The sequence below is a fragment of the Bubalus bubalis genome, chromosome 16 (assembly GCF_019923935.1).
Source record: "Bubalus bubalis isolate 160015118507 breed Murrah chromosome 16, NDDB_SH_1, whole genome shotgun sequence".
In the NCBI taxonomy this organism is placed as follows: domain Eukaryota; kingdom Metazoa; phylum Chordata; class Mammalia; order Artiodactyla; family Bovidae; genus Bubalus; species Bubalus bubalis.
In genome coordinates, this window is record NC_059172.1 from 37,995,414 (window position 1) to 38,018,613 (window position 23,200).

A 23,200-nucleotide genomic window follows, 5' to 3' on the forward strand; every position below is an offset into this window, starting at 1 on the left:
TGATAATCAAACACTTCCCTGGTGGCTCAGTGGTAAAGAATCTGCCTGTGAAGCAGGAAACATGGGTTCAATCCCCAAGTCAGAAAGATTCTCTTGGAGAAGGAAATGGCAATCCACTACAGCCCAGGGAAATCCCATGGATTGAGTATGCCATGCTACAGTACATGGGGTCTCAAAAGAGTTGGGCTTGACTTAGCAACTAAACAGCATAATCCAACACTGTAGCAAAACCAAATTCAAGAGTCCAAGCTATGATATCAGAGGACTTTCATCTTGTCCCGTTTCCATGACTTCCAGGCTGAAGATAATAACCAAGGTCCTGATTTTCTCTAAAGTTCTATTCCTCAATCATGAGAAGTTGAAAGTAATGTGAACTGCCTAATGGTTTGATGTTAGGGTTTTGATTAGCTGAATTAACATATAATGAACTGTCACAGTTCCTGTTTCACTGGAAATATACAATAAATGTTAGTGCTGGGATGAGAATTAGTGTGAATAGTGTTAGGTGCTCAGTCAGTGTCTGACTCTTTGCAGCCCCATGGACTGTAGCCTACCAGGCTCCTCTGTCCATGGAATTCTCCAGTTAAGAATATTGGAGTGGGTGGCCATTCCCTTCTCCAGGGAATCTTCCTGACTCAGGGGTTGAAACCAGGTCTCCTGCACTGTAAGCAGATTCTTTACCAGAATTTTAAAATTACAGTAACTCCCTGTCATCACCACCTACAATATCATGGATGTGGGTAACTCCTACTCAAACATTGTCAGAGAAATTATTAAGATTGTAATGTTGAATACTTTTCCTCTTAGTGAAGATGTTCCAGGATCTCAGACACTCCAACAGCTCAAAGATCCAGGTCTCTGAGTTCATTCTGTTGGGATCTCAGGCATTCACAGCTGGCAGCACTGGCTTTCCCTGCTCCTGCCCCTGCTCTGCCTCTTAGCTCTCAGTGCCAACATCCTTATCCTGATCATCACCAATCAGGAGGCAACACTGCACCGGCCTATGTGTTCTTTCCTGGGCATCCTGGCTGTGGTGACACGGGCCTGGCTACCAACATCATGCCCAAGATTTTGGTCATCTTGTGGTTCAGTGCCAGCACCATCCGTCTCCCTGAGTGCTTTGTGCAGATGTATGTCATACATTGTGTTATGGGCATGGAATCAGGAATCTTTGTCCTCATGGCTGTAGATAGATACATAGCCATTTGTTGAGCACTACACTATTCATCCATAATTACTGACTCTTTTGTGGTCAAAGCCACTGTGTTCATGACACTCAGAAACATCCTTCTTACCATTCCAGTGCCTGTGTTGGCTCCTCAGAGACACTATTCCTCAAAAAACCAACTTGAGCACTGCCTGTGCTCTAATCTTGGCGTCACTAGTCCATCCTGCGATTACAGGACAATCAACAGTATCTACCAGCTATTTCTCCCTTGGACATTCATGGGTAATGACTTGAGTTTGATTTTTATATCCTATGTATGCTTTGATTCTTAATTCTGTGTTAAAGCTGAATTCAGCAGCTGCTGCTGCTGCTAAGTCGCTTCGGTCGTGTCCGACTCTGTGCGACCCCATAGACAGCAGCCCACTAGGCTCCCCCATCCCTGGGATTCTCCAGGCAAGAACACTGGAGTGGGTTGCCATTTCCTCCTCCAATGCATGCAAGTGAAAAGTGAAAGTGAAGTCGCTCAGTCGTGTCCGACTGCTAGCGACCCCATGGACTGCAGCTACCAGGCTCCTCTGTCCATGGGATTTTCCAGGCAAGAGTACTGGAGTGGGGTGCCATTGCCTTCTCCGAATTCAGCAGCAGCTGTATACAAGGCCTTAAGTACCTGCACTTGCCACCTCATTCTAATCAGTTTTTTCTACACAACCATCATTATCATTTCCATTACGCACAGTGCAGCAATGACATTTCCCCTCATCCCAGTTCTACTCAATGTATCAAAAATGTTTTTCCTTCTGCCCTGAACCCCATGGTCTATGTACTCAAAAACAAGGAGCTCAGACAGGGTTTATATAAGGTTTTTAAGCTGGATTTCAAAGGCAACTAATTTGGAGAGAACACTCAACTTTGTAATTTTCCACCACACATACACACACACATATATATTAGATCCTCCAAGGATTGCAGATGACAGAAGAACTAAGAAACACTGACATTTCCAGTTAGTATAAGTAATTGGTTACAGCTAATGAAACTTCAAAAAAAAATAGTAAAACCAATAATTTAACCATGTTTTTCAAAGAAAATCTTCATCAAGAATAACACAATGATGACCGCCTTAAGAAATCCAAGAGAAAGATAAGTTGAATAAACACTTCATTTTCTTGCCTAGTTGTCCTGGTTAAACATTGGACAGCATTTAATCACATTCGTTAGCACAGACATCTGCCATTTTCTTCTCTTTAATGGAAGTATTTATCCATGTACTTCTCATATAATTGCTGACAGGTTAACACTCACTCCTGCCATTTGTGCATTGATTTTATGATGTGTATTATTATCTTTTCTATAATAATAGATATAATATAAGACCAAGTACTTGAATGTACATTTCTCTAAAGAATACATGCAAAGGCCAACAAGCACAGGAAGATATCCCCAACATCCTTAGTCATTAGATGAACACAGGTCAAAACCACAATAAAATACCCTATATATTCTTAAATGGCTATAGTCTTTTTTAATGATATTAACAAGTTATGACACCTTTGTGGATACATTGGAGCCCTTGTATATTAATGGTGGAAATATCAAGTCACATCATAAATGAAGAAAATAGCTTGACAACTAATCAAAAAGTTGAGCACAATTCCAAACTTATTCAGAAATTCATTCTTAGATCTATATCTAAAATATTCAAAACAGAAGTTAAAGCAAAACTATGTACACTAATGTTCATAGCAACATTATCTGCCAAAACAATAGGAAGAATCCAAATATCCATCACCTGCTGAGTTTATGAGCATAAGCATAAGAGATCATTATCATTCCTTACAAGGACAAAGTATGGGTACATGTTGTTGCATTGAAGAAAGAATTCTGCTAAGTGAAAAAAAAAAAATACGGAAAATGCTACAAGTTGTATAACTTCATTATATCAGTGTCCAGAATAGGTATATCTATTGAATCAGAAAGTAAATTGACTGATTCCAGGGGCTGGGGCACTGTTTAATTTGGAGTGACTGAGGAATAGTTATGGATTTCTTTTTAAGGAATTGAAACTGTTCTGGGATTACACAGTGCTGAACTTTGCACAGCGCTGTCAATATAGTGCTGTGCATTTTTAAATCATATAAATGGATAGTTTGATGGTATGTAATTTTCACTTCTATAAGAAATAATAATTCTATAAGAAATAATAAAATGAAAACATAGTATAAAATTTATTTTCAACATATGTATTTATTGCATTATTTCCTATAAGTTAAAGGAACATATATGTCCAGGAATAGAAAAATGTTATATATATTATGTAAAAACAAGATCGCACTTTTATTTAATTATAATACTGATGAATAATCCTGTTTAAAATTTGCTTATTCTATAAAGTCAATTGAAAATGCCATAACTATATTTTAATATGGTATTTTTCAAGTATTATTTTCAAACTCATATGTAGAAAATATACACTAAAAATGTATCAGCACATGCCCCGCCACTGTTCATAGTAGCACTATTTACAATAGCCAAGACATGGAAGCAACACAAGCATCCATCAACAGATGAATGGATAGAGATGTGGTATGTGTGCATGCATGCTCCGTCATTTCCGACTCCTTCTGATCCCATGGACTGTAGCCTGTCAGGCTCCGTTGTCCATGGAATTTTCCAGGCAAGAAAAGTCGAGTTGGTTGCACTTCCGTCTTGAAGTTTTCTTCCTTCAGGGGATCTTCCCGACCCAGGGATCAAACTCACGTCTCCTGCATTGGCACGGGGGTTCTTTACACTATAGAATTTAAGGTTTAGATTTATCTAATTCTGAAACCTTTTTTATTCTTTTAATTCATAAACATTTAGACCTACTACTTTTATTGTCTAATTAAAGAATATAAAATTAGAATCAGTTGTGCTTTATTATTGTTTTTTATATTAACACCATCGTCATTATTATCTCAAATTTGGGCATCTAAATTTCCCTAACTTAATATCTAAGCAGAGAAAGCCTGAAATTTTGATGAACTTCTAAAGTGTCATAATATTTATCATTATCCTCACTTGAAAGTAAGATAGATATACAAGGGAACACATAAACAAATGTACATGTGAGTGATTGAAACTTTCAAAAACATTGTAAATGTTTTCAACCTGTGTGCTTAGAGATTTGACACAAAAAGAAGTAAAAATACATATTAAAATTTCTAAGGCTCGTTAAATTATGATCATTTTCATTTCTGTATTTATATATCTCAGACAAAAGCACACAAATATAGAAACATGCAGATGAAAAAATGCTCTTACTTATGTATCACTTCATAGTAAGAATGGAAAATTTCCACACTTTTCCTTCTCTAATTAAAATTAGCTTAATTCCCATACCAGTACTTGCATCTCGAGTGTTTTGCACTTTTCCTCTGGGATATATAACACTCATCCTAATCTCTAAATATTCAATTCAATAGTACAAATATCAAGGGATTTAAAAGTTGAGGACAGTAATGTACAGCTATTATGGAATAGTGCTTTTTTTTTTTTTTTAACTGATGTCCTGAACACCTGGACCCAATTGCATTCAGCTATTTTGCTATCCAGAAACTAAGGTATTAAAGGACATATGAACGTGGGATTAAGAGTAGGGTATTTGCTGCTGTTGGTTGTGGTAGGATAAAGCAGAGAGAGACTTTGAGTGTACCTGAATTCATTATTGTATCCTCAGAAACCCTGGCTTGATTCCACCCCACATTTAAAGGCAGAAGTGCTGTAAAAGACTAAATTTTCTGAAAATGTTTTTGCCCATTTCTCAGACTGCAATTCAGTGTGACTTCCCATAATGACTATGTAGCGATTTTTCTAAAAGCAAATAGGATCCTTTGGTTCTTTCATGGTGGATGTCAGGTATGAATCAACCCCTGTAACTAGAAGAAGTGGGGGAAATACAAGAAAATAGTTCTTCATGATCACAGTGGTTGTTTTTCACCTACCTTTCCATTGTTCTCAGGATAAGAATCTAATATACTTGCTTCATTTCTAGAGGCATTTACTTGTGACTGCATTTCATCCAGTTTAGATAAGAAAATCTACTTGGAGAAACAAACCATCATATTAGGAAAAGAAATGAGGTATAAAACTGAGAACTGACTAGTGAGGAAGAGGCATTTTTTATAGTTTAGAAATGGGAATAGGCAACGTGTAGTATGATAACTGTACTTATAAATAAGTGACCATGTTCTTGTGTTAATATAAGTCTCCCACAGAATAATATGAGCCCAGTTTCCACAAAACTTAAACTCTCATGTATTGAAATCATTTAAAATTCACTCTGGAAAAAGTCTAATGTAATTATGGTCAATACTACAATATTTGGTATCAGCTTGGATTATTGAGAATTTTTCAAATGAATTGCAAATGGAGCATAAAGTTGTTCTTATGTAACAGTAAATTCAGTTTTAATAATAAGCACTAGAACTATCAAAAGGAAAGATGAAGGACATAAATAGGATTTTTATCTCATATTTAAGAGCTGAATTCTTATGAATAGAGCACAAATAAATTAAGAGATAGGGCTTCCCTGATTCCTCAGCAGTAAAGAATCTGTCTACCAATGCAGAAGATGTAGATTTGATTCCCTGGTTGGGATCAAAATTTGTCATTTGGAAATATTGGCTCACTGTGCTATGCAGATCTTCCAAATGTAGACATCCTTAATTTTTACAGTGATAATCTCACATCATATGGACTCTAGAAAATCCCTTTGTACATTAGTAAGAGAATGAAACTGAAAAAAGGCAAAAAATGCCTTAATATTTCTATGAAAATTGTTGTGACTTCACACATCTTTTCCCAAATGGTCTTGAGGTTCTCAGGGCTCCATGGACAACACCTCCATGCATGTTGCATTAGAAACTCCTGAGGTAGAAGGGGAGAAGTAAGGTAGATTATTGATTATCAGTGAACCAAGAAAAATAAATTATTAAACTGGGAATTACAGTGGAGAGGTTATATCCAAGATGTTTTTATAAAATTGGTAGTTGTGAGCATTACTTATGTAGTTTCCATTGGCATTATAGATAAGTCATTTTATTTAATACAGAAAAAGCCTCAATATCAATAAAGGAAAAATAAATCCATATTCTGAAACAACATAGCTGTTTTGAGATGTATATTGCATGTATTTTTTTTAAAGCTAAGCTATAGATTGCATATTTATTTCTTCAGTAAATTGGTCTGCATGCTTTTTACAATATGATGTTTACTAAGTGCCATTTTTTAAAAAATCAGTGACGGACATTTTGCCTGTATATTATCAGTGTAATTCATAAACTGAATTTTAACTTCAATGACTGCCTAGCCTGGAAAATGTCCTGAAAAGCCATTTAATTTCTTATCCATAAAGACGATTACATAGAGAAGGAAATGGCAACCCACTCCAGTATGCTTGCCTGGGAAATCCCATGGACAGAAGAGTCTGGCAGGCTACAGTCCATGGGGTTGCAAGAGAGTTGGGCATGACTTAACAATTGAACAACAAAGGAAGATTATAATCACAGACAAGACAGTTAACTCTCAAAAGGTTAAGAAAATATCCTACATGAATACATTAAGAGGAAAGTTGTAATGAACCAATATCAATGACTTGGTTCAAACTAGTGATAGAGGAAAAAAATATGGGGAGTCACTGGAATATAAATCCAGAATTATCTGTAACTTTTACCACTATAGTTGCATAAAACAGTTCTTAGAAAAGACGCAATATCACACATGAGTTTCTCCTTTGTTGTTTTTCATTCATCTTTATCCTATCTCATCTCACTTGTCCTGAGTACTTGCCCCTTTCTCACCCTGCAAGAGCTTTATGACATTGTCTCGAATCTGTTTTGTCTTTACCCCATAAACAATGGGGTTGAGAGTTGGGGGAAGAAGAAGATAAAGATTAGCCACAATGATGTGAAGAGAAGAGGGAATAGTGTGTCCTCCAAAACGGTGGGTAAAGAAAGTGAAGAATGCTGGAACATAAGTGACAATAATGGCAGATATATGGGCAGTGCAGGTGCTGAAGGCTTTCTGCCGAGCATCTGCTGAGGAGAGGCTGACCACCGCCCGAAGGATCATAGTGTACGATACAGATATGCAGCAGATATCAAACACTCCAATCAGGAGGGCAACCACCAGACCATAGATGACATTGACCTTGATACTGGCGCAGGATAACTTCACCACTGACATGTGGTCACAATATGTATGGGAGATAATATTGCTTTGGCAGAAGGGCAAACGCTTAACCAAGAATGGAAAAGGAATCATCAGCAATGCACCCCTCAGGAAGGTGACAAGTCCAGCTTTGGCAATGATAGGGTTAGTGAGTATGGTAGCATAGCGCAGTGGGTAGCAAATGGCCACATAGCGGTCCAGAGCCATGAGCATGAGCACCCCAGACTCCACACCTGTGAACCCATGGACAAAGAACATCTGGACTAAACAAGCATTGAAGTTAATTTCCTTGAGATTGAACCAGAAGATGCAGAGTGCATTGGGTAGGGTAGTGGTACAGGTAAAGAGATCAACGAGGGAGAGCATTGCCAGAAAAAAATACATTGGATGATGTAAGGACTCCTCATGATGAATGAGATACACAAGGCCAAGGTTTCCCAGAAGGGAGATGATATACATTGTGCAGAATGGGAGGGAGATCCATACATGTACTCTTTCCAGACCAGGAATTCCATTAAGAATAAAATATTTCGGGGGCACACATGAATTGTTGGAAACCAGCATAACTAATTCAATAAAGAGACTCTATTTTTTCCATCCATAAGTTTGTACCCTAGGAGAAGAAACAAAAAATATATATAAATTTAGTTTAGATCATCCTTGAGAATATAGACTTCAGTTTGGCATAAAATTACATTTATAACAGTACCAACAATTTTGAATAATAGTGATTATGAAAATGCACAGTTTACTGAATAAATAAATATTACAGAATATTTTTAAAGTTTTGTAAACAATATAAATGTAATTTTAGAGCCACAATTGCAAAATTGTAGTTTTTGTTTTGTCAGCAAATAAAAGAAGATACTGAGGTAGAGAAAGATTGAATAATGTTGCTGCTGCTGCTGCTAAGTCACTTCAGTAGTGTCCAGCTCTGTGCGACCCCATAGACAGCAGCCCACCAGGCTCCCCCATCCCTGGGATTCTCCAGGCAAGAACACTGGAGTGGGTTGCTATTTCCTTCTCCAATGCAAGAAAGTGAAAAGTGAAGTCGCTCAGTCACGTCTGATTCTCACCGACCCCATGGACTGCAGCCTACCAGGCTCCTCCATTCATGAGATTGTCCAGGCAAGAGTACTGGAGTGTGTTGCCATTGCCTTCTCCAGAATAATGTTGAATATTAAGCAAAATTAGATTCATAACCTCAGGTGTAACCAACATAAAGATAATTTTCAGACAAGTCATGTATAAGCAATCTATGTCACAATTCATGAGTATCCCGTCTAAGTGCATACTAGATACTTCTATCTTAAATTTCCACAGACAGTTTATGTTCTTCATGTCCAGGACTAAATCATTTCAGCCCCTATCCCATGGCAAAATAAGCTCCATTACTGAGTTCTGCTTTTTAGATAATGATGTCTAACACACGATCTACCAACATCTTTGTGACCTTCTCAAGTGTGCCTCTAGCTTATCTTGGATACATATATTTCCTTATAACTCAAAGTCTCTTAGTTCTTACTTTGTCCAGGTCATCTCAGCACATATATTATCTGTATTCTATCCTTAGTCAGGGGAAAAGCTGTATTTTTAATCCAGAAATAAATTTAATATCAGTCATTCCTTCCTATTACCACTCTTAGCTGTCTTTTAAAGACTACCAGCTACATCCACTCATTTATTTGCATAACCTTTTGTATTTTTCAAAGCATATTTGTTCTATAGATACTTTTGAAGACATTTTAATCCTACTTGGTATCTTCAAAATCTCCTTATCAATTTGAATATACAGCTCAAATTTCTTGGCATATCATTAAATAAAATAAACTTTAGTTTTTATCTTCTGTTTCCCATGTTATTTCTTCCCATTCCTTAAGCACCCAAGAGTATCCTCATTTGGATGATGTATTATATGATCACAGTATCCCATAACTTAGCATTTCATGCTTAGACTTTGGTGACCACTTGCACATTTCAGCTACAGCATATACCTCTAGCCTATGTTGACTTTGTTCAATTTACTTCCCTTATTTGAAAACCTATCCACCATATAGCTTTCTTGATATATCTTCTTTGAATACTGAGACAGAATGTCTCTTCCTTCCAAAAGGACCAGGCATCCCAGAGTCCAGGGTAAGTTACTGTCATTAAATTACCTGACCCAGGGACAGGGCCAGGATGTTTAATTTGCTTACCTCATGAGAAATGCTGGTCTGGATGAAGCACAAGCTGGAATTAAGATTGCCGGGAGAAATATCAATAACCTCAGATATGCAGATGAAACCACCCTTATGGCAGAAAGTGAAGAGGAACTAAAGAGCCTCTTGATGAAAGTGAAAGAGGAGAGTGAAAAAGTTGGCTTAAAGCTCAACATTCAGAAAACTAAAACCATGACAGCTGGTCCCATCTGCTGTTAAGTCACTTCAGTCGTGTCTGACTCTGTGCGACCCCATAGACGGCAGCCCACCAGGCTCCCTCGTCCCTGGGATTCTCCAGGCAACACTGGAGTGGGGTGCCATTTCCTTCTCCAATGCATGAAAGTGAAAAGTGAAAGTGAAGTCCTTCAGTTGTGTCCGACCTTCAGCGATCCCATGGACTGCAGCCTACCAGACTCCTTCATCCATGGAGTTTTCCAGGCAAGAGTACTGGAGTGAGGTGCCATTGCTTTCTCCGCTGGTCCCATCATGGCAAATAGATGGGGAAACAGTGGCAACAGTGACTGACTATATTTTGGGGGGCTTCAAAATCACTGCAGATGGTAACTGCAGCCATGAAATTAAAAGACGCTTGCTCCTTGGAAGGAAAGTTATGACCAACCTAGACAGCATATTAAAAAGCAGAGACATTACTTTGCCGACAAAGGTCCATCTAGTCAAGGTTATGGTTTTTCCAGTAGTCATGTATGGATGTGAGAGTTGGACTATAAAGAAAGCTGAGCGCCAAAGAATTGATGCTTTAGAACTGTGGTGTTGGAGAAGACTCTTGAGAGTCCCTTGGACTTCAAGGAAATCCAACCAGTCTGTCCTAAAGGAGATCAGTCCTGGGTGTTTATTGGAAGGACTGATGCTGAAGCTGAAACTCCAATACTTTGGCCACCTGATGAAAAGAACTGACTCATTTGAAAAGACCCTGATGCTGGGAAAGATTGAAGGCAGGAGAAGAAGGGGACAACAGAGGATGAGATGATTGGATGGCATCACTGACTCAATGGACATGAGTTTTGGTGATCTCCGCGAGTTGGTGATGGACAGGGAGACCTGGCATGCTGCAGTCCATGGGGTTGCAAAGAGTCGGACACAACTGAGTGACTGAACTGAACTGAAAATAACATATATGAAGCAGAATAAGTATGAACAGGGAGACCTGGCATGCTGCAGTCCATGGGGTTGCAAAGAGTCAGACACGACTGAGCAACTGAACTGAACTGAAAGATAATAGTGATTAATTCAAAGTGAAATCTAGGTTTTTCTATCTCAGACTTCACATCTGTTTTATTAAACCAAATCCTTTACAAAAGCTAACAAGCTGTGGATCAATGATTTATTTTCTCATTTATTTGTTTTGTGTTTGTTTACTGGCTTGTTTTCTCTGGAGGAATATGAGCCTCCGTGTTTCAAACTAGGGATCTCTACATCTCTTGCTTCTTAATATTTCTCCTTGCCCAGTTTCCCAGTCATCTTCTATGCAAAGAACAAGAGGACTGTGTTGTGGGATGATTGTGGGATGATCCATACTTTCTCTTTCAAAGGTAAAGGTAAATTGGTTAAAATACTATTCAGACTTACCTGGAATCTCTCCCACTTGCTTACTTTTGCCTGTGATTCCAGGGAAGTATTAAGGAGACAGAATAGAGAAAAATATCGGAAGTACAACGACTAAATCACAGGAAGAGAGATCCACCTCAAAGTGTATTTTTGATCTTGCACTGAGCTTTTTTCAATGAAAGAGGCAAGGCAGCACAGAGTACTACAAAAAGCATACCAGATTGTGCTGTGCTATACAATACCACCTCACGTTCCCTCCCTGGTGATAATACATGCCATTACCTGATCCAGAGTGTAAGCCTGCAGGACCTGATGGGAAGTACAGGGACTAATGTTATTGCTGCTGCTTCTCCTGTTCCCTCATCCGGCCCTAGGCAGCCATTTGTTGAAAATAGTATGCAGCACCCATTGCTGCCTCTGGCTGTTTATAATGGAAAACAGGCATATTTAGATTATTATTTAACCTCAGCGTCCATCCCCTCAAAATAAGAATGAATCAGGTACTGCTTAGGCCCTAAGAAAGCAGGCTTTTCAGTTTTTAAAAACCCTTTATGCTGTTTCTCTAGAGATGGCCCAGGACAGCGATTTTTAGGAATTTAGATTCTGAGACACAGACTAAAACTCTCTCAGGCATATGAAGAATCCTTTCCATGATCCTTTGGAGAGGAATGTGAGGGAAAATGCTGAATCCTGAAAAGAAAGTTCTAAGTTCTCTGAGATAGTTTCACTTTTTGTTATTGTTATTCTAAATGTTTTTCTTGAAATATCAAATTTACTTTTTTAGTGACACACGATGCTATCATTGACACTGAATATTTCAAGTGTATGGAATTTAAATTAAGCACTTCCATTTGTTAAATTTTTTAGAAATTTTATTAAGCATCCACCAAGTACTAGGCAACGCACCTTCAGCATTTAGCATAAGGGTCTTCTGTGCCTCCTCTGGCTATTTTAGGTTTACCTTGTGCATAAACAGCCAGTTTGCATACCAGCTCAAGTATTTATCTATGTCTACAGAAACAAGAAGCAGCAGTGCTAGTTACCTATTTAAATATATTTACTTATTTATTACTTAAATTCATCTTTGAATTTAATTAGATTTCTTTAATGAGTGTGAATCTGAGTGAACTCCGGGAGTTGGTGATAGACAGGGAGGCCTGGCGTGCCGCGATTCATGGGGTCACAAAGAGTCGGACATGACTGAGCGACTGAAATGAACTGAACTGAATGAGTGCAATGATAGCCACTCTATCTAACCGAGATACAATATGTTTAAAATTTGCCAAAAGATACAGAATTTTGTGCTCTCTATACTAAATGCTGATGAAGTACAGCCCCTTCTTTCTTTATTCAAAAGATTCTTTACTTGAAAGTCACCCTTCTTTCTCTCTGCTACCCTCACATATTCCCCCTTTTTTCAAGATGATGATAACCTGCAGACCTGTACCAAAAGGTCTTTTATGTTTATTATATACTTTTACTGACCTGTGTGCTGTTTTAATACACGGGTCAAATCTACTACCTATTTTACCCATGAATGAAGATAGTACCTGGATTTTAGAAAATAAGCAAATTGAAATCAGATTGGATGACTGCAAGCTGTATGACTGAACTGAAGAAAGAAAAGGTGATGGGGAAGCTTGAGCTACTGACTTCAAGGGAAAGGTATGTACCTATTTATCTTTCCTGATATAAGTCATCTTAAAGTTATTAGCCTCTAATTCTCTGTCTCTGCCATTATGCCATAGTTTATAAATGTGAATTAAAAAAAAAAAAAAAGAATTCTCTCTATACTCTAAAGGTTTTGAGAGAGAAGGAAATGGCAACCCACTCCAGTACTCTTGCTTGGAAAATCCCATGTACAGAGGAGCCTGGTAGGCTGCAGTCCATGGGGTCACACAGAGTCAGACAAGACTGAGCAACTTCACTTTCACTTTTCACTTTCATGCATTGGAGAAGGAAATGGCGACCCACTCCAGCGTTCTTGCCTGGAGAATCCCAGGGACAGGGGAGCTTGGTGGGCTGCCATCTATGGGGTCACACAGAGTCGGACAGGACTGAAGTGACTCAGCAGCAGCAGCAGCAGCAGTCTTTCTCCTGTGCACAAAAGAGCACACATTCCTTGTTAATACTATCTCTCCTTTGAAGGTGGATTATGTTCTTCCTAAATTTTCCCTGACCAAGAAATAACCAAATAACCTACTCTATAGGGCAAAGCCCTCTATGCCTGTGATGACACAGTAGAATGAAACAAGACAATGTTTTATCATAAGCTAGAATCTGAAAGGCATTAACCTACCCACACAGTAGATCCAGACTAAAAGGAATGTGAAAGGTGCTCATGCCGGGGAGAGGGCTCAGGAATGTAAATGATGGTACACCCTGGTTTCACCTTATAACCCACAGATCTGAAGTGCTTAGTCTAGCAGACTTCACACGGGAAACAGGTTTAATCTCACATCCTTAGGACTCCTAAGTCTCAATGTGAAACAGGGCTTAAATCCCCAAAGACCATAGAACCCTAAGGGAGGGCATGATACAAAGCTTCAGATATTTGGAAAAAATAAACCCCAACCAGCTTGGTTCCAGAATGAGAGAAGTCCAGAAAGTAATTCCTATGGTACAAATATCCAGCGTTTAGGATTACAAGTTGGAAATTCTTACCTAAGGCAATTAAAAATAAATAAAAATATATATGTGTGTGATTTTATAATGTGCTTAGTTGTTTTTATTCTGAATTCTAAAATATTATACTCGATTTAAAAAGAGAAAAATGCAGGAATAAAAACACTTTTAAATAGCACATACTACCAACAGTAAGAAAATGCATTCTATTAGGATTTTGTGTCTCTTTACCTTCATGTATATGTAATTTAAAAAATATATCAGGATCACAGGTATTTTTCATTGATTGTTTCAATTTATATATACTCACAATAGAATATTTTTATGCCATGAGAAAGAAAGAAATCTTGTCACTTGTGACAAGATGGATGAATCTTGAAGGCATTATGCTACATGAGATTAGTCAGATACAGAAAGATAATTACTGTTTGGTATCACTTACATGTGACAGTGGAAAAAGCCAGATTCATGAAAACTGATAGTAGAATGGTGGTTACCAGAGTTTGGGGTATGGGGGATTTGGGTTAATGTTGTGTAAGAGTATAAATGTGGAACAAATAGATAAATAAATCCTGGAGTTTTAGTAATATATGTCATATATTTTCAACTTATACAATGCCTTATGCCACTTATATCTCAGAAAAATAATTTTTAAAGCACAAGTAAATTCTCAGTGACTTACACACTAATTTAAATAAGTTAACTCAAGTCAATGTCTTTAATTATTTATATGAGATTATCCTAGTCAGTTCAGTTCAGTCTCTCAGTCATGTCCAACTCTTTGCGACCCCATGGACTGCATCATGCCAGGCTTCCCTGTCCATCACCAACTCCCCAAGCTTGCTCAAATTCATGTCCATCGAGTAGGTAACACCATCCAACTATCTTAACCTCTACTGTCCTCTTCTCTTCCTTCTTCTATCCCAGTCAAGAAAATGGAAATGAAGATGTGGTTATGAGTTAAAATAAAGGGTGTTCAAGCTAAAAGTTTTGGTTTTTGTTTCTTATGATTATCTTAATTATGTTGTTTGATATAATTTGTATAAAAGTACATATTTGCACTAAATTTAGCATACTTCTGAGAGAAAAAAAAGAAGTAAGCCATAGACAACATAGGCGGCAAGGAAGAAAATGTTTCACAGTTTAGGGAGATGCGTGAATACAATCAAGACATATTGTTTTAAATAAGTACTTTATTAAAACATAATAAGCGTGCAAAAAAGAGCATATACCATAAGTGTACAGCTTCATGAAAATTCACCAAGTCCTTGTAATTACCATTTAGGTCAAGAGCTAAAGCCTTGACAGTACCTCAGAATCACCCACTCATATCCTATCCAATCATTACCTATACCCTTGTTCTCTAAGTTAAATATCATCTTGATTTCTAACACCACAACTGAGTTTTGCCTGCTGGTGAACTTTATAGAAATAAAATCATACATATTTATGACTTTGTTTCTTTCACTTGACAGTTTATTAACAGACCACAATTATTTATTTATTCAGCTGAATGTTAATGGACATAGCTTCTAGGTATTGAATATGCTGCACCTTACACCTTTTACAAGTTTTCTGGTGAACATATGTATGCATTGCTGGATACACAGCTGACAAACTTGGTAAAGAAAACATCAGATAAGGACTTGGAAAATAAGAATAAACTCCAAATGGTGGTGGAAGGAGAATGTTGAGGTAAATAAAAGCACAAGCATTGATGAATACACCTTAACATTTGCCAGGGATTTAAATTTTTTAATGTTTAGTTCCAATTCTTATGATCCAACACTGTAACTCAAAGTTTTGTGGATTGTCATTCAGGAGCAAAATGTCAGTCAATGAAAATTACATGAACTGAACTTTGAAGTCTCCTGTGAATAAAAGAGGCTTTAGAGAACATGAAATTTTAGAAGAAAGGGTCTTTGCTTACATGCACATAGTGGTACCCTTTTAAGAGAAGTTTCAACAAATATTTCCTATGACCAGATATTTGCTTTCATTTGGAGGACTCCCCATTGACTAAAAAATGTCATCCCTATTGACATCAGGCTGACTAAGAAAACTTCTCAGAAGACTCTAATTAAATGTTATGAGAAGGATTGTCCTTTCCTTTAAGCAAGAACCTAGTAATACATGTTCGTATCTGCTTGGTTTTTATCCCATACACAATAGGATTCATTGTAGGAGGCATGAGCAGATAGAGATTAGCCATAATAATATGTATGTGTGGAGGAATGGAGCGTCCCCCAAAACGATGTGTAAAGAAGGTGAAGAAGGCTGGGACATAGGTAATGACGATGGCAAAGATGTGTGCAGTGCAGGTGCTAAAGGCCTTCTGCCGAGCTTCTGCTGAGGACAGGCTGACCACTGCCCGCAGGATCATGGTGTAGGAGACAGTGATGCACAGGATGTCAAAGCCCCCAATCAAGAGGGCAACCATCAAACCATAGATGGCATTGACCTTAACATTGCCACAGGATATCTTGGCCACAGACATGTGGTCACAGTAGGTATGTAGTATGACATTGCCCCTGCAGTATGGCAGGCGTTTGGTGAGGAAAGTGAAAGGGATAACAAGCATAACACCTCTAAGAAAAGTAAGGAGCCCAGCCTTAGCAATGACTGAATTAGTGAGAATAGTAGCATAGCGCAAGGGGTAGCAGATGGCCACGTAGCGGTCCAGGGCCATGAGCATGAGCACCCCAGACTCCATCCCTGTGAAGGTGTGCACAAAGAACATCTGGGCCAGGCAGGCCTTAAAATCAATCTCCATGAGATTGAACCACAATATGCAGAGAGTGTTGGGAAGAGTGCTGGTGCACATGAGAACATCTGTGAAGGAAAGAAGGACTAGGAAGATGTACATTGGTCTGTGTAAGGCTTCTTCAGAGTAGATGAGATACATAAGGCCAAAGTTCCCTGTGATTGCAATGCTATACATGGTACACAGAGGGAAGGAGACCCACAGATGCACTTCTTCCAATCCAGGGATGCCATTTAGGATGAATGAGACTGGAGTTAGGCTAGTGTCATTCAGAAATAACATACTGTCTGTTGGAAGTTCATGATACACCAGTTACAGAATTGCTCTGTAGGCAGAAAAAGTAAGATCAGAGATGAGCTGACAAGTAAGATATTCTTTATCATAGTTGATAATTTGTCTTTCTTGTAGATCAATCACATGTACATTCTCTTATGTTGAATATGTGATATTACACTCTCATTATGTGACATTACACTCTGATACTTGCTCAGTGATCAATGCAAAGAAATAGAGGAAAACAATAGAATGGAAAAGACTAGAGATCTCTTTAAGAAAATTAGAGACACCAGGGGACTATTTCATGCAAAGATGGGCACAATAAAGGGAAGAAATGGGAGGGACCTAACAGAAGCAGAAGATATTAAGAACAGTTAGCAAGAATACACCGAAGAGCTATACAAAAAAGATTTTCATGACCCAGATAACCACAATGGTGTGATCATTCACCTAGAGTCAGACATCCTCGAATGCAAAGTCAAATGGGCATTAGGAACCATAACTATGAACAAAGCTAGTGGAGGTGATGGAATTCCAGTGGAGCTATTTCAAATCTTAAAAGATGATGCTGTGAAAGTGCCAGCAAATTTAGAATACTCAGCAGTGACCACAGGACTGGAAAAGGTCGGTTTTCATTTCAATCTCAAAGAAAGACAATGCCAAAGAATGCTCAGACTACCACCTAATTGCACACATCTCACACGCTAGTAAAGTAATGCTCAAAATTCTCCAAGCCAAGCTTCAACAGTACATGAACGGTTAACTTCCAGATGTTCAAGCTGGATTTAGAAAAGGCAGAGGCACCGGAGATCAAATTACCAACATCCATTGGATCATCGAAAAAGCAAGAGAGTTCTGGAAAAACCTCTGCTGTATTGATGACGCCAGAGCCTTTGACTGTGTGGATCACAACAAACTGTGGAAAATTCTTAAAGACAGGGGAATACCAGACCACCTGACCTGCCTCCTGAGAAATCCTTATGCAGGTCAAGAAGCAACAGTTAGAACTGGGCATGGAATAACAGACTGGTTCCAAATCAGGAAAGGAGTACATCAAGGCTGCATATTGTCACCCTGCTTATTTAACTTATGTGCAGAGTACATCATGCAAAATGCCAGGCTGGTTGAAGTACACACTAGAATCAAGATTTTTGGGAGAAATATCAACAACCTCAGATATGCAGATAACACCACGCTTATGACAGAAGATGAAGAAGAACTAAAGAGTCTCTCGATGAAGGTGAAAGAGGAGAGTGAAAAAGTTGGCTTAAAACTCAACATTGAGAAAGCTAATATCATGGCATCCTGACTGATGCTGAAGCTGAAACTCCAGTACTTCGCCACATGATGCAAAGAACTGACTCACTGGAAAAGAGCCTGATGCTGGAAAAGATTGAAGGTGGGAAGACAAGGGGATGACAGAGGATGAAATGGTTGGATGGCATCACTGACTCGATGGACATGAGTTTGAGTAAGCTCTGGGAGTTGATAATGAACAGGAAGGCCTGGCATGCTGCAGTCCATGGGGTTGGAAAGAATTGGACACAATTTAACAACTGAACGGAACTGAACTGAACACTCTCATTGGATCATGCCTTAACCAGTAGACATTGACCAGATGAACTGACTGAATCTAGTTGATGTGTTGTATCTGAATGTGTCTTTTTTAAAAGATCATATAGTTCATTCTCTAGGCTGAAGTTGACCTCTAACTAAACAATAGGATGATCAAGGATTGATTAAATATTTTGTGTTCCAGTCGGTCACCATCTTAATCAAAGATGCCTATTCCATTCTGAAATCTTATCACTCTTCAATGGCTCTGGTGGGCTCCATTTTCAAAGTTAACCAGTCTAATCTAGGGGGCATACTGACAATGCTATTAACCCAGTTTTTGCTCAAATCCCCTGCTTTGGGTTCTCAGGAAATCTAAATACAGAAAACTACAAATCATCCCCTGTGCCAAAAGCTTTCTTTAAGAAAAATTATACAATGATCTTAAAGGTGAAAAATAATAATAATACTCTTTCTAACCATCAAATTGCTACCCATTAATTTCTTGAGTCAATACCAAAAAAAATAGGTAGTAAAGAATCATTGGAAGCACAATAACTTATGGGAAATTAATATTATTTTTCTAGGATTATAATCTCTTCTAATGGACTGCATAGCCTAATCCAATAAGAATTGAGGATCCATCACTGTAAACTAACATAATTGACATTTCCTTTGGAACATAGTTGGAGAAGGGAATAGCTATCCACACCAGTACTCTTGCCTGGAGAATCCCCATGGACAGAGGAGCCTGGTGGGCTGCAGTCCACAGGATTTCGAAGAGTCAGACATGACTGAGTGACTTTCACTTTCACTTTAAAACATCGTACTGTATTTCCTATCCTGATCACCACCTCAGAGAATTATAGAATCAATATTTCTCAGTCTGTACTATCTCCAAAACTAAATTTTCATAGTACAAAGGAGATTCTCAATACATTTTTCAAATCCATAGGGAAAAAAAGCAGTGGGAAAAATAAGGACTGACAAAATGGTTCTGAGTAGTAAGAAGGAAAATATTTGTTGTGATAGTGTATTGTGAAGAAATAAGAACACATTCATGATCATAGAATGTATACAAACTGGATGTACAAGTCTGAAGAAGCAGGTGGGAGTGTGCTGACTTAGGGGGAAAAATGTACAAGTTAGTTTGATAAGGGAGGAAGTCCAAAAGAGAGGACTATTGAAGAAAAATAATAATCTCTTTGTATAACAATTATCAATATTCAGATTTATAGTATTTCCTGTGTATATAAGAGGTAACTCACCTGCCACTTCAGTGACATCTCTGTTGAAAATTTAAGGTTGGGAAAAATTGGTTCTCCTTTCCTCATATGTGTCTTTTACACAAATTTTATATCCTTAGTTTTTAAAAGATAAAGTCTGAGTAGATGAAATATAGGGCCCCTTCGAATTGAGAAACAACTCAAACATCATAAGTGTGATGTGAAATTGAGGCAATTCTCTAAAATGAAAAATAGATGAGAAACAGAGAACATATGAAATAAGGCCATCATTCCTCTTTTCCTTTTTCCCACAATTGTATAAATTATTTTTTTCACAGAAATGCTGTTTTTAGTTTTCACAGCCACTGGGATGTATCACTTCTCTAGAATACTCCTCACAAGGATTATTCAGTATGAACCACAAGATTTAAGTATAAAAGCATATTTTATCCAACGTGAAAATGGAGCATACAAGCCAGTATGAGGAAGCAGATTTACCATATGGTCAATCAGGCCGTTTCAAAACTTAGGAGAATAATCCTATTTGACAACTCTCTCCTTTTGCCTCTCCTCTCATTATCATAATCAGTACCCACATCTTTAAAAAGCAAAATGCACCCTCAATTCAGAAATCTGCTTACCCTGAAAGCTGCTGGAATTCTTCAAGAAATTGAAGACATATCTACAAATGAAGTCATATTCATGTCTACATGATGGACATGCAGGACAAATGTAAGACCTGTATCAAGACCATGAGGAGGTAGATGAAGAAGGGAATATTTCTATTTTCTATTTGGTGCATGTGGTATGTGTATATGATATTATCTGAAGTTGAAGAGCTGGAAAAACTTGTTACTATCTTGTTCTACTATCGTCTCAGAGGAAAAGTTATTTTCCATGCACATGTATTTAAGTTATCTATTAAAAAAAAAAAAGCTTAAGAATCAGATATACCTGGGTCCTAAGGACCCTGGCTCAGCAATTGGGAATTGCTTTAGGAATTATTTTGTCTCAAATCATAGTCTAGGACTCCCGGTATAATTTTTTATAAGTACAACAGAGAATATGTAGCTCTGAGACCTTTTAAACTTTCAGAATTAAATCCTTTGGGGAGACTGATCTGTTCACATTTTTCAATTCTTAGCACAAAGTCATGCACAAAATCATATTGAAAAAATATTTTTGAAGAATAATTAAATAATGCTGGTATATAAACAACTTTTATAAGTGAACTTGTATATGTTCAGTTCAGTTCAGTTCAGTCGCTCAGTCGTGTCCAACTCTTTGCGACCCCATGAATTGCAGCATGTCAGGCCTCCCTGACCATCACCAACTCCCGGAGTTCACTCAGACTCACGTCCATTGAGTTGGTGATGCCATCCAGCCATCTCATCCTCTGTCGTCCCCTTTTCCTCCTGCCCCCAATCCCTCCCAGCATCAGAGTCTTTTCCAATGAGTCAACTCTTCGCATGAGGTGGCCAAAGTACTGTTAATGTCCCTAATAAAGGTGTTTATTAAATAATTTTGACTAGGTTATTTTGGATTATCTAGATGTATACTGTCTCACTGTATATGAAGAATATTTTACTTCTCCCTTTATTTTTTTTTTTCGTTTGTTTTTGTTTTTCCCTTTTGGCCTTTCTTTACTAGCTAGGATATCCTTCCTGCACAGTGTTGAATGATCTGGATATTTTTGTTTCTTTATCACGACTGAGTATAGTAAAACCCACTACAGGTAGAGAAACCTCATTCCACAGTCACATGAAAGACATGGACTTATATTCCAGCGCAGAAGCACATCTGTGCAGTAATAAAAGTTAATCATATACTAGCATTTTGTTGAGACATTTTTTATATTCTTCAAGAATATTTGCCTGCAGTTCACCTTATTGTAGTCTTTATCTGGCTTTGGTATCTGTATGATATTGGCCTCATGAAATGAGTTTGGGAATATTCAGGTGATGATGTAGTAAATTTTTTTTTTCTGTTGCAGGATTGCTCAGGTATTTTTTCTTATAGTAAATATTCAAAGTTATAGTATTATGAACTTTCATCTATTGGGGTGATCATATGATTTTCTCCATCTTATTGAATACATTGATGTATAATGATTAGCTTTTTCTTTTTGTATTAAAATATGGTTGATTTATAGTATGTTATATAGTATAGGCTTCCCTGGTGGATCAGACGATAAAGTGTCTGCCTGCAGTGCGGGAGACCTGGGTTCGATCCCTCGGTTGGGAAGATCCCCTGGAGAAGGAAATGGCAACCCACTCCAGTACTCTTGCCTGGAAAATTCCGTGGACTGAGGAGTCTGGTAGACTACAGTCCATGGGGTCTCAAAGAGTCGATCACGACTGAGTGACTTCACTTCACTTCACATAGTATGTTAGTTTTGTAGAAAAAAATAGAAGCATGCTCAGTTGTGTCTGACTCAGTGACCTGATGAACTGTAGCATGCCAGGCTCTTCTGTCCATGGTATTTCCCAGGCAAGAATGCTAGAGTGGCTTGCCATTTCTTTCTCTAGGGTATTGTCCCAACCCAGAGATTGAACCCACATCTCCTGTGTCTCCTGCATTGGCAGGCTGATTCTTTACCACTGAGCCAACTGGGAAGCCCATATTAGCTTCAGGTGTACAGCATATTGATTAAATATTTTTATAGAATACACTCAAGGTTATTAAAATTTTGACTCTATTTCCTGGGCTACACATCTTTGTGCATCATTTTTTTATACACACTAGTTTGGACCTCTTAATCCCTACCCCTATCTTGCCTTCCCTCTCCCCACCTCTTTTGTCATGATAGCCAATAGTTTGTTCTCTATATCTGTGAGTCTGTTTCTCTTATGCTGTATTTATTCTTTTCTTTTATTTCTTAGATTCCACATAAAAATGATAACATACATGTTTCATCTTTCTTTTTCTGAGTTATTGAGTACAATATCCTCCAGATCCATCCATGTTATGGCAAAAAGCAAAAAAGCAAAGTCTCATTTTTGATGGCTGCGTAATAGTCTATACACCTCACACTTTATTTATGCATTTATCTGTTGATGGACACTTGGATATTCCACATATTTAATGCATTTGATTATACACACACATGTATACAAATAAACTCTTTCAGAGAAACAATTTGCAACACTTCCAAACTTGTTTAATGAAGCCACAGAGCCTCAATATTAAAACCTTAACAACTTATAAGGAAGAAAATTTAGAGACCAATGTACCTTATGATTTTTACATGCAGATGTAAAACTCTCAAATGAAATACTAATATTAACAATTGAACTTTGCAATACATGAAAAGGAAAGTTACACATAGCGCATTGGAGTTTATCCCAGAAATAAGAGACTTAATTAGGATTTGAACATTAATCAGTGTTGTTCTTGATATTATAGAGTAAGAGTAAAAACCCATTATCTTTAGATTATACCATTTAAAATTTGAAACATGACTTTGAGATATATACTATTATTATAATGATATAGAGATTAAAATGGTTTGATACCAATAGGGGTTTATAGGTGATAATGAACAACATAATTCATATAGCCATTAAATGAAATAGAAGGATTTAAGTTCAGGAGGGCTTCCCCAGTGGCTCAG

General features: G+C 37.8%; 2 protein-coding genes and 1 pseudogene across 2 annotated transcripts; 1 reads left to right on the forward strand and 2 right to left on the reverse strand.

Annotated features, from left to right (window-relative positions):
* Nucleotides 1–812: 812 nt before the first annotated feature.
* Nucleotides 813–2,057, forward strand: LOC112579378 (annotated as a pseudogene).
* Nucleotides 2,058–6,973: 4,916 nt separating this feature from the next.
* LOC112579509 (olfactory receptor 52N5) lies at nt 6,974–7,939 on the reverse strand. Its single transcript, XM_025265948.1, has one exon. It carries the CDS (start codon nt 7,937–7,939, stop codon nt 6,974–6,976), a length of 966 nt encoding a protein of 321 aa, XP_025121733.1.
* Nucleotides 7,940–15,847: 7,908 nt separating this feature from the next.
* Nucleotides 15,848–16,813, reverse strand: LOC102408166 (olfactory receptor 52N1). The gene has a single exon (XM_006053088.3). The coding sequence runs from the start codon at nt 16,811–16,813 to the stop codon at nt 15,848–15,850; it is 966 nt and encodes a 321-aa protein (XP_006053150.1).
* Between the last annotated feature and the right edge of the window lie 6,387 nt (nt 16,814–23,200).

What these genes read in the sequence shown, in the direction of transcription:
- LOC112579509 (XM_025265948.1), bottom strand. Translation starts at nt 7,939, where the DNA reads ATGCTGGTTTCCAACAATTCATGTGTGCCCCCGAAATATTTTATTCTT.
- LOC102408166 (XM_006053088.3), bottom strand. Translation starts at nt 16,813, where the DNA reads ATGTTATTTCTGAATGACACTAGCCTAACTCCAGTCTCATTCATCCTA.